The following is an 11208-nucleotide window of genomic DNA, read 5'->3' on the forward strand; positions in this document are numbered from 1 at the left end:
GTGTGAGTGTGTGTGAATGTGTGTGTGAGTGTGTGTGTATGTGAGTGTGTAAGTGTGTGTGAGTATGTGTGTGAATGTGAGTGTGTGTGTGAGTGTGTGAGTGTAAGTGTGTGTGAATGTGAGTGTATGAGTGTGTGTATGTGAGTCTGTGTAAGAACGTGTGTGTGAGTGTGTATGAGTGTGTGAGTGTGTGTGTGTGAATGTGTGTGTGAGTGTGTGTGAGTGTGTGTGAATGTGTGTGTGAGTGTGTGTGAGTGTGTAAGTGTGTGTGTGAGTGTGTGTGTGAATGTGAATGTGTGTGAGTGTGTGTGTGAGTGTGTGAGTGTGAGTGTGTGTGAATGTGAGTGTATGAGTGTGTGTGTGAGTGTGTGTGTGTGTGTGTGGTCTCTAGCCCCATCATTAACTAACAAAATCTCAGAGTTCTTGGTCTATTTTTGTTAACCGATGTCTGGGGCATCCTGTCTCGGGATTTTTTTTTTCCTATGATAAAACACTATGACCAAAACCAAGTTAGGGAGGAGGGTTTATTTCAGTTTACAGCTTGCAGTCCATCTTCTAGGAAGTCAGGGGAGGAACCTGAGGCAGGAATCTGGAGGCAGGAAAGGATTCGGAGGCCATGGAGGAGTGCCGCTTACTAGCTTCCTTCTCAAGCTCTGCTGCCTTACAGAAGCCAGAACCACCAGCCGTGGCTTGGGCCTGCCTAGCCCAATATTCAATGAAGAAAATGCTTCCCAGGTCAATCTAGTAGCAGTATTTTCTCGAGTGAGGTTCCTCTTCTAAAAGGGCTGTAAGCTAATCTAGCTGGCAGAGTACCACAATACCCTCTACCCAGTAGGTACCAAATAAAGAGACTGTCTCTTTACTCTTCCTAGGGTCAGCCAGAAAACGAAAGCCAGCATTGTCCTGTTGTGGGAGGAGGCTTTTGTCACGACAGCAGGTCTTTGTCTTTGTCCCTTGCAGGTTAAGCGGGGCTTCACGATGCCCGTGTGCCCGTTGTCCCAGGAGTTCCTCAAGGCCTCACACTTTTCCCTGGGTCCTGATCCGCGGCTGCATGATGGCACTATGCAGTGCACAACGCATAAGGACTTCCCGGCCTATTCCTATGTCACCCCGGTCCGGCCACCCTCGTCACCACCGCAACCCTCACTCTTCCAAAGGGATGAGCAGTGGGCTACCCAGAAGCGTGTGTCCGAGGTGCGCCGTGCGTTCTCACCACCGCCCATGTTACTGTCGCGGGATGAGCTGCGGGAGCGCAGGCTGGAGTACACGCGAGTCATGCAGATGAGCAACCTGCACTTGCATGCGGATACGCGTCCTGTCCTCAACCTGTCCGTTGCACGATCTGACTATGGCTGGCCGGAGCTACCACCGAGCGCTCACGAGGACATCCGAAGCGCGCGCCTCCTCTTTGACCGGGATTCGATGCCCTCGGGTGACCGGAAGCAGCTGCGCATCCCGACCACCTCATACCAAGCACACTACCCGCCCTACGATGATGTCACCCCTCAGCCCCATGCGCCCTGCAGCCACCTGGGTGAGTGCATACCCTAGCCATGGTGCACTCAAGGGCAAGGGCCATCAGGGACACCTCACACCCCACCCTCACCATAAATGGTCACTTGTCAACAGGGACAGGAAAATGTTTCTAGTTGCCAACCAGTGGAGATGCTGCTGCTAAAACCTCCAGGACTGAGGACGTGACTCGGTTGGTAGAATATTTACTTAGCATGCACAATACCCTGGTATTCCACCCCAGTGCTAGGTAAACTAGGCATGATGGCCAACAGTGATTATCCCAGCATTGAGGAAGTGGAGGCAGAAAGATCAAGTTGTTCTAAGACCCCTCCATCTCATTCATATTCTCTCTCTCTCTCTCTCTCTCTCTCTCTCTCTCTCTCTCTCTCTCTCTCTCTCATTGTGCATGCCTGTAGTCTCAGCACGTCAGAGGCTGAGGTAGAAGTTGGAGACAAGCCTTGGCTATAGCATGGGTTCAAGTCTAGCCTTGGGTGACTTAATGAAATTCCCGAAATAAAAAGTGTTAGTGCTCAGTGGTGTATAAGGCCCCAGGTTCTTAGGAATTTTCTGGTAATGTCTCCCATACAATCGTAGTTGTTGTCAGTAAGAGAACTCCCTTTGAGTTGAGCTTTGGGGATGTGTGTTTCTATTCGATTCTTTTGCGTGTGTGGGTGTGATTGTATACATTGGAGGACAACCTTGGGCGTCAGAGCCCAGGCACCTTCCACCTTTGTGGGTCCAGAGAATAAGCTGTGATAGCCGTTATTTTGGTTTTGAACTAGTGAGATTATGAGTACATAACAAGCCAAAATAACAGGAAAAAAATAGCAACTATAGTAACTAGCCTTAACTAGTAAAACATCCTCATAATGGGTGCTCAAGGAAGCCAGCAGAGACCCACCAAGGGAAGCCTCATCAAGGTCGGCACCTGGAGCCCTTGACTGAGACAGTCCCAGGCAGAGCAGTGTCCCCCTAGGTGAGGCTTCCAAGTAAAAGAGCAAAGAACAACAGTTGGAAATGACGTTAGACCAGATGTTCACAACCTGCAGCAGAAGCTTCCATAATGGTGACACATGCCTTTTATGCCAGCAAAAAGTTTGAGGCCAGCCAGGACTACATGAGACCCTGTCTGGGGGTGGCGGCAGAGGCAGATGGATTTCTGTGTATTCCAGGACAGGCTGATCTACAGAGAGAAAGAGGGGACAGGGAGACTGGGGAAGTTGAGGCAATCAGTGGGAGCTCCTGACTGAGCTGTCTGTCTCTCCATGGTGAGCTTCCCCACTGCAAGGGCTTTTCCATCCCTGGATGAGCAATAGTAATGTCTGTTGGAAATGGTTCACCTTCTAGCGGTTCTCAAGAACATGTTTTGATTCTTGGGTTGTTTTGCTGCATTTCCCTTCTCGACAGAGTTAGAGGAGACAGCCCACCCTTGGAGCACACTCTAAGGCATGCATGCTGAGGTCTAAAATGGGAGGAGGGCTTGGCTTCCGGAACTGGTTTCTCAGTTCATAAAAGAGGGTCTGCAGTTGGCCTGGAGTATACTGGCCAGCAGGCTCCTGGGATCCGCCTCCTTAGGCCGAGACCACAAACTTGTGCCCCCGGTACTGAATTTTTTTGTGTTTATTCTGGAGATCCAAACCCAGGTCTTCATGATTGTGGGACAAGTGCTTCACTGAGTCTCCCCAACCTGCTTTTCTTTCTCCTGTTGGAACCGAACTCAGGGCCTCAGCTATACTCAGCAAGCGCTCTACATGGTCCAGCTCTCCTTTCTATCTGGCCTCAAGGGTATAAAATGGGGGAAAGACCACAAGCCCTAAATTCAGCCTAAGTGAGGTCTATGACCCAGCCTACGGAAGGCTGAAAACTGAGAATTCCTAAGCAGCGACAGCTACTGATCAAAATACTGTATCAACACATACATAGCCAACCTGAAACAAACCAAAATATAGAAGAGGGGAAGAGCCTGGGCGTGGTGGCCAAGCCCATAAAGCTTGCACTGTAAGGGAAGCAGAAGCAGGGTAATCGGGAATTCATGAACATGTTCAACTATGTGAAAAGTTTGGCGCCAGCCAGGACTACATGAGACCCTATCTGGGGGTGGGAGAGGAGAGAGGAAGGGAAAATGAGCTTAGCCTAGGTACCTGTCTTGATACATGGTGGCCATATTTCTTTATTTATATTTATGGTGTTTCTATGTACGCCCACATGTCCCAGGGTGTGCGTGTGGAGGTCAGGGGATAGCTTGCAAGGGGTATTTCTTTCCTTTCACCGTGTGAAACGCAGGGATCTAACCCAGGTCATTGGGCTTGGCAGCAAACATCTTTACCTGCCAACCCATCTCAACAGCTCCCCCTCTTTAGCAGTTATGTTTAAGGGGTTGGGGATTTGGCTCAGTGGTAGAGCACTTGCCTAGCAAGCACAAGGCCCTGGGTTCGGTCCTCAGCTCCGAAAAAAGAAAAAAAAAAAAGAAAAGAAAAGAAGTTATGTTTAGTTTTTTGGTCCGTTTGCTTGTTTTGTCTTGTGTTTTTTGTGAGATCTTTCGGTCTAGAGTGACCAGGGTTACCCAACTTACCTTCCTGTGGGTAGAGTTCCAGGTGGCCCAAAGGCTGTAGAGAAACCAATCCCATTCTCTCCCGCCCCCCTCTCATTCTTCCTCCTTAGGGGGTCCTAACACCCTGAAGTGGAACTACAAGGGACAGGAAGGCACCACCTACAGGAAGCAGTTCCAAGCCTTCCCAAGCCCCCCTGCCTTGATGTGTAAGAGGGTAAATCAAGGTGACATTGGCTCTGCTGGGAGTGGGTGGCAGCCATGGCCACGAGGGTAGTTCTGACCTTTCACTCTATTTTGCCCACAGGCCTCCTCCAGTATAAACCTAGGAGATAGCAAGCTTGGCTATAGTACCCTGTGCTCACACGTGAAGGAGACCTACACACCTCAGGGGCTGTCCCCTTCCAGGTACAAGAGGCTACTCTCCCCGCAGTTGGCTTTCAGCAACACATTGGGTGCCCTATTTCAGGGCTCCTGAACTTTGGCTCGCCCTGGAGGTGTTCATCCCAAGCTCCACCGTACTGTCACACTGCCCACTAAAGCACCTGCTGGGAGGATGGCTCAGCATCCACCCGTTCAGTGCTTGAGCACGAGGATCTGAGTTCAAATCCTCAGCACCTACCTCAAAAGCTGTGGCCATGTGTCTGTTGCCCCGGCGGAGTGGTGCACACAGACAAGGGGGACGGATGACTGGGGCTTGTCAACTGCCAGCCTAACTCCAGCGTCAGTGAGACCCTGTCTCAGAAGGAATGAGGCACGAGCCAATGAGATGGCACAGTGGTTAGAGTGCTTGCCACCAAGCCTGAGACCTACCAGAGTTCAATCCCCAGAAGTCACATAGTGGAAGGAAGGATCAGATTTCTATAAGCTTTCCTCTAGCCTCCCCATGGGCACGACAGAAAAAAAAAAAGGCCGGCACACGTACGCACAGAGTCAGGCGCGCACTTGCATGTACTCTGTCTATAGACAGCACGCATATGCCAAAACACCAAAATCAGGAAGAGAGATGTTTCACGGTTAAGAGAGTTGCAGCATAGATCACACTGTGACACAACCCCCCCCCACCAAGATTCTGCTATTGACAAAACAAAACAAAAGAAAACCTGTTTCTAGCTGTGGGCGTGGCTCACCTTAAATTCCAACCTTTAATCCCAAACAATAAAGGAAAGATTAATTTGTAGAAGGAAGCACCCACGGTTGAAAGTCATGTCTAATTGAGTGGCAGAGAAAGTGACGAATCAGAGAAAGATTTGGCAGAATAGGATACACCCAACTCTTGCAAGAAGAAAGAGGAGAGGTGTTGTAAGAGGGAGGCAGTCCAGAGGAGGAGGAGAAGGAGGCAGTTTTACCGAGAGAGTTTTTCAGAGACAGGCTGAAGAGAGAACAAGCTAGACACGGGTGAAGACAGAAGAAGCCAAAGAAGGAGAAGGAGCTATAACAGAACAGATTGCTAGGGTTAGAGACCAAGCAGAGTTATTCAGTCAGAGGTTGAGAAAGAAGCCAGATTGAGTCACTGGGCTTAGAGAGAAGTTTGAGCCAGGACAGCTGAGTTGAACCAGCCAGCCAGAGTACAGTAAGAACAAGAAAGGGTGAGCTCTTCAGCAATAAGTCTCAGAGGCTAAAAAAAAATTCTAAGCCTAGATTAAATTATACTGAGGCTAGAAGCTTTCAAGGCTAGGTCTAGGTTGGGAGACAGAGGCAGTGAACTTGGAATGATTACATCGGGCGAATAAAAGTTACTTTTATGGGGCTGGAGAGATGGCTCAGTGGTTAAGAGCCCCGACTGCTCTTCCAGAGGTCCTGAGTTCAATTCCCAGGAACCACATGGTGGCTCATAACCATCTATAAAGAAATCTAATGCCCTCTTCTGGTGTATCTGAAGACAGCTACAGTGTACTTATATATAATAAATGAATAAATCTTAAAAAAAAAAAGTTACTTTTACATAGAGTAGAACACTTGCTGCTCTTGCAGAGAACCAAAGTTTGGTCTTCAGCTCCCAGTGATTGTAACCCCAGTTCCAGGAGATCCAGCGCCCTCTTCTGACCTCAGCTAGCACTACACATCAGGGGCACATACATACGGATATGCTTTTAAAAATCTTTAAAAAGCCAAATCGTGTGGGCACTGCTCATTGATGAATAACGCTGTCTGCTGTTGCCGAAAACCCGAGTTTATAACTAGTATCCACGTGGCAGCTCACAACCGTTTGATTCTAGTTCCAGGAAATCTGACTCCTTCCTCTTGTCTTCTCGGGCACCAGGCATGAATGTTGTGTACAGATACACATCCCAGGCAAAATACCCATACGCGTAAAAATAAATAAAAATCTATTTCTGTTTTTAGGTTTTTGTTTTTCTTTCTTTCTTTTTTTTTTTAATGTAGCCCTGGATGTCCTGGAACTCTCTCTGTAGACCAGGCTGGCCTCAAACTCACAGAGATCTGCCTGCCTCTGCCTCCCGGGCAGCTGGGATTAAAGGTGTGGTTCACTACCACCTGGCAAACAAAGACATTTTTAAAAAGAGAAGTCGGATGTGGTGGTGAATGCCCTGCATCCCAGAACTTGAAAGGCTACAAATACATTTTTTAAAGTTGATGATTTTTCTCTATCCTGGCTAGCCCCCAAATAAATGAGAAAGAGACTTTAAATTTCTTTAATCGGGCTCTATCAAACAATAACTGGGCAGTCATTGATCTATTCTAGTTCTCTAAACTAATCTGGCTCCCTTCCAGCCAAAATGCCCAAGATACGTTCTCTCTGCTCCAGGTGTGTTCTCATGGTAGCTCTCCTAGAGCCCTTTTTTTTTTTTTTTTTTTTTTTTTCCGGAGCTGGGGACCAACCCAGGGCCTTGCGCTTGCTAGGCAAGCGCCTACCACTGAGCTAAACCCCAACCCCCTAGAGCCCTTTCTTATAGTAAATCCTCTCTCTCCTCTCAACATCCATATGGTAGTGCGTGTCTCTCTCTCTCTCTCTCTCTCTCTCTCTCTCTCTCTCTCTCTCCTCTCTCTCACCCCCGCCCGGTGCAAGTCCAGCCCTGTCCTCTCGTGCCCAGCCCCGGCTGCTCAGCCCGTGGATCAGTGTTCACACAACCTTGGAACAGGAGATGCTTGGAACAAGTATTACAACGCCAAGTGTCGGGATTGCAACAGGATATGAGGGTAGAGAAATCGGCATTTGACTAAAACACGGTGCACAAAAACATTGTGCCTCCAGGAGGCGAAGAAAACAGCGTGCTCCACTGTAAGGTTGAGGCTGACCTGGTCTACATAGTTCTGGGGCAGCCAAGGCTTCATAGTAAGAGTCTGTCTCAAAGTCAAGAAGGCCTGGGGAGATGGCTCAGCAGTTAAGAGCGCTTGCTGCTCTTGCAGAGGACCTGAGTTTGTTTCCCGGCACCCACTGGTGGCTCACACTTATCTGTAACCCCAGTTCTTAAAGATCTGACACCAGGAATACATGTGCTATTCTAACATCCTACAGGCAAACATACACACACACAAAGTAATAATCTTTAAAAATACATTTAAAAGGATGGGCATGCCTTTTATTAACTTTATACATTTATTCAATTAGAAGGTGGCACATGCCTTTAACTCTCAGCCTACCTTGTCTTCTGTGGCTCTGATAAACACCAAGGCCAAAAGCAACTTCGAAAGGGAAGTGTTTATTTGGTTTATAGGTTATACTCCATCACTGAGGAAGGTCAAGGGAACTCAATAAGGAACCTAAAGGCAGGAACTGAAGCAGAAACCGTGGAGAAATGCTGCCTGCTTACTGGCCTGTTCCCCAGGGGCTGTACAACCCAAACCACAGAGGCCCAGCCCCTCTCACAACAATCATTAACGAAAACAAAATGCCCCACAGACAGGTCCCACAGGCCAATCTGATTGAGACAAATCCCTCAGTCGAGAGAACCTCTTTCCAGGTGATTCTAATTTGTGTCCAGTTGACAAAAACTAACCGACACAACTCTGAGGCAGAGACCATCGGATCTGGGGAGTTCCAGGCCAGCCAGGGTTATGTAGTGAGACTATCTCAAAAACTTACACAAATATTAATTAATGCACCCCAGGCTTAGCTGTGGCTTACCCGTCCCCATCGCCTTTCCTGAAAATCCTGAGGGCCTACCCTGATCCTAACTTACTTTGCCTGAGGTATGACAAGGCCCAGGCCGCAGCCCACATCCACCAGGTGAACATCGGTCCTGGAGACAGGATGTTCCATTGCAGAACCACCACGAATGACGAGTTCTACTCCAAGGAGCCAGGTGAGAGCCTCCTGCACGTGCACTGCACCCCTGGCTCCCTTTCTGTTGCTTAACACTGACATCCCTTCCCTTTCCCCTCCCCGGCAGAAACGTTTGTCCTCCAGCGTGATAAGACTCCCGAGTCACACATCATGAAAGGAAACTGGTCCCCCGGCCCTGGCAGTCTCGTTACCTCCACAAAGTTCTTCCATGGTGAGGTCAGCAGGAAGAGGGAGAAGGTGGCAATGTGCTCTCATGGGGAAGTGGGGGCCTCAAAGGCAGAACAAGTCGTGGAGCTAAGTGTAGACCACAGGTCCTGGGTTTAACATACATGAACATCAGTCTCGATGGTTCTATCTGTAAAATACAATAACCCAACAATTTAAGCCGATCTGTAGTCCAGAGGATTGAAGCTACCACAGGGCACGGAATGTCTCCCAGGGCTCCAATCCCTGGACTGGGATACCTAGAAACCTGTATTCCTACAGCCACCTCCTCTGACACAGCCTCAAGGCCGGCATGTGTCTCATGAGAAACTGAAGGATCACTTGGTCTTGGGAGAACCAAAGCTGCTCGGAAACTTCTTCCAAACCTCCATGGGCTCAGACTACACCTTTGTGACTAACCCCATAAAACAAAGACCCCTCAACTTGTCTTTGTTGGAGAGTAACTTGCCTGAGGGCACAGGTGGTAAGTCTGCGCTACCCCTCTGAGAGCCCCGCCCCATCCCCAAAGACCCGCCCTGGTTCCTGGAAGCTCCGCCCATCACTGAAAGCCTCAGTCTTCCCCCAATCCTAAAACATACCTGTCCCTCTCTGAAGCTCTCCCGCACCCCGTCCCTCCCTTTAACACTAAAGATCTGCTGCCTCTGTCCCTGGAAGCCCTATTCATTGCTGACAAAGAAACACCTCGTTCTTAATGCCCCACCCACCTGAAAGCGCGGCACCCGCAGTAACGCCTCCAGCCCCAGCCCCCTCCTTATTCCCACAGCCCTGCCCCTTCCTTACGTCTCCTCTCTATCTCCAAGAACCTGCTCCCGATCTAAAGGCCCTGACCATAATTGAAAGCTCTGAGCTCTGCCCCCTGAAGCTCACCCCCCACCTTTTTTTTTTTTTTTTTTGTAAGACGTGGTTTCTCTGTGTAGCTTTGGCTGCCCTGGAACTCGCTTTGTAGACCAGGCTGCCCTCTTGTCTCCTGAGTGCTGGAATTAAAGGCGTGAGCCACCAAATACTCGCTTTTTACGAAAAGTCCGTAACAAACTCCAAAGGCTGCTCCCTAAAGTCCCACCTACGCCCCTAAATTCCTGCCCTTCCAAAAGTCCCACCCCATTCCTAAAGTTCTGCCCCTCAAAATGTCTATCACCACCTTCCTTGAATTGATCCCACCCTGGACCGACAACTCCCAGTTCCCAGGCTATGGTACCTCCCCTTGTGTAATTCCAACCCTCTGACCTGGCCAAGGCTCCTCCCTCTTCCTTATTCGCCCTTATCTACATCTAAACCTTCCTGCTCTGTCAGATGTGGCTCTGCGTAGCGCCCTCTCTGGCTCCGTCCTTCAGACTCGTTTGTTTTGATCCCGCCCACACTTCAGACAATTCCTCTGCCTCAGTTCAACATAGGTGCTTGAGCCCTGAATCTTCCACAATTAGTCCCTCATTTTTCTCCTGTTCCGTTTTCTCTACCCCACAACTTTCCCCAAACCCGAATCTCAGAATTAGACCTTTTAACCACGAACCAAAAGATGATTAAGCCGCATGGGATAGTTCGAGCTTCTGCCACTGAAGAACTGTTACGGAAGGTGAGCCATGGGAAGGGATGCGTCCCCTCGTCCGCGTCTCTCAAATTAGTGTTAACCCAAGTCTCAGAATCACAGTTTAGTGACCAGGGCCGAATGAGTGCTGAAAGATCAAGCCGAGAGTCTCTGTCTGTCTCTGTCGCTCCCTCTCTCCTTCCCTCCCTCCTTCCCCCTTGAGAAGAGGTTCCTAGCTCAGGCTGGCCTGGAACTCCCTGTGGGGCTGCTAGTGACCCTGAACTCCTGCCTCTACCTCCGCAGTGCCGAGGTTTCAGGCATGCACCACAATTTAGAACTCAACCAGCTCGGTCTCGCTGACGACAACCTAGTTTCTTCCCAGGCTCAGGTTCCTAACAGCTAAGATACATTTATTGCCTGACAGGGTTTAAGCCTCAAAAGAAGAGTTGGCTTAGATGCTACCTAGGACCATCCAAAGTTCTAGGGTCATTCCAGGGACCATTTAAAAAAATTTTTTTTATTTTTTAGGACATTTCATTTTAGTGGGTTGTGTGTGTGCACCCAATGGGCATACATGTGCTATGATAAATAAATATATATAAAGGTCAGAGGACAACTTGTAGTAGTCAGGTCTCTCCTCCTACATGTGGGCCCCAAGGGTTCTCAGAACTCAGGTTCTCCAACACAGGGTTAAATCACCCAGCCAAACATATGCTGAAACAATCTTTTCAATGCTGAGGATCAAGCTGAGAGTCTCTCTCTCTCTCTCTCTCTCTCTCTCTCTCTCTCTCTCTCTCTCTCTCTCTCTCAACTGACTGGGCCTCTTCTCACCCTCCAATGTCCTCACCAGGGTGGTCTTGAGGTGGCCAGGGTGGGTTAGCAACCACAAGACCGTCTGGCAAACTGCCTACCTTGACTCCACAGTGCAAATACAGCCACATAGAGCCCCCGCTGGGTAGACAACGCTTCTTCTCCACTCACTATCAGAAGGAGTTTCCCTTCAAGTACCAGGGCCCATTGGTCCAGAAGCCAAGTACCATGTTTGAGAGCCACTTGCCACTGGGCACAGCCAGACACTTTGGCTGCTGGCATGAGAAAGTGGACCTTCGAGTCCCCCAGACCCCTATGTACCCTTGCCGGAGCCAGGAATAA

At 49.3% G+C, this 11208-nt stretch overlaps 1 protein-coding gene across 1 annotated transcript; it reads left to right on the forward strand.

Moving 5' to 3' along the window:
- The first annotated feature begins 978 nt into the window (after positions 1 to 978).
- On the forward strand, positions 979 to 11208 carry Tex45 (testis expressed 45). Its single transcript, XM_032887277.1, has 8 exons — positions 979 to 1534; positions 4177 to 4280; positions 4371 to 4471; positions 8216 to 8328; positions 8416 to 8525; positions 8796 to 8997; positions 10019 to 10104; positions 10981 to 11208. The coding sequence occupies exons 1-8, from the start codon at positions 979 to 981 to the stop codon at positions 11206 to 11208; spliced, it is 1500 nt and encodes a 499-aa protein (XP_032743168.1).

Source organism: Rattus rattus, chromosome 16, assembly GCF_011064425.1.
Source record: "Rattus rattus isolate New Zealand chromosome 16, Rrattus_CSIRO_v1, whole genome shotgun sequence".
Classification (NCBI taxonomy): Eukaryota; Metazoa; Chordata; class Mammalia; order Rodentia; family Muridae; genus Rattus; species Rattus rattus.

What these genes read in the sequence shown, in the direction of transcription:
- Tex45 (XM_032887277.1), top strand. Translation starts at nt 979, where the DNA reads ATGCCCGTGTGCCCGTTGTCCCAGGAGTTCCTCAAGGCCTCACACTTT. An exon ending in GTTCTACTCCAAGGAGCCAG is followed by an intron (nt 8,329 to 8,415) that starts GTGAGAGCCTCC and finishes CCTCCCCGGCAG; the next exon opens with AAACGTTTGTCCTCCAGCGT. An exon ending in CAAAGTTCTTCCATGGTGAG is followed by an intron (nt 8,526 to 8,795) that starts GTCAGCAGGAAG and finishes GTATTCCTACAG; the next exon opens with CCACCTCCTCTGACACAGCC.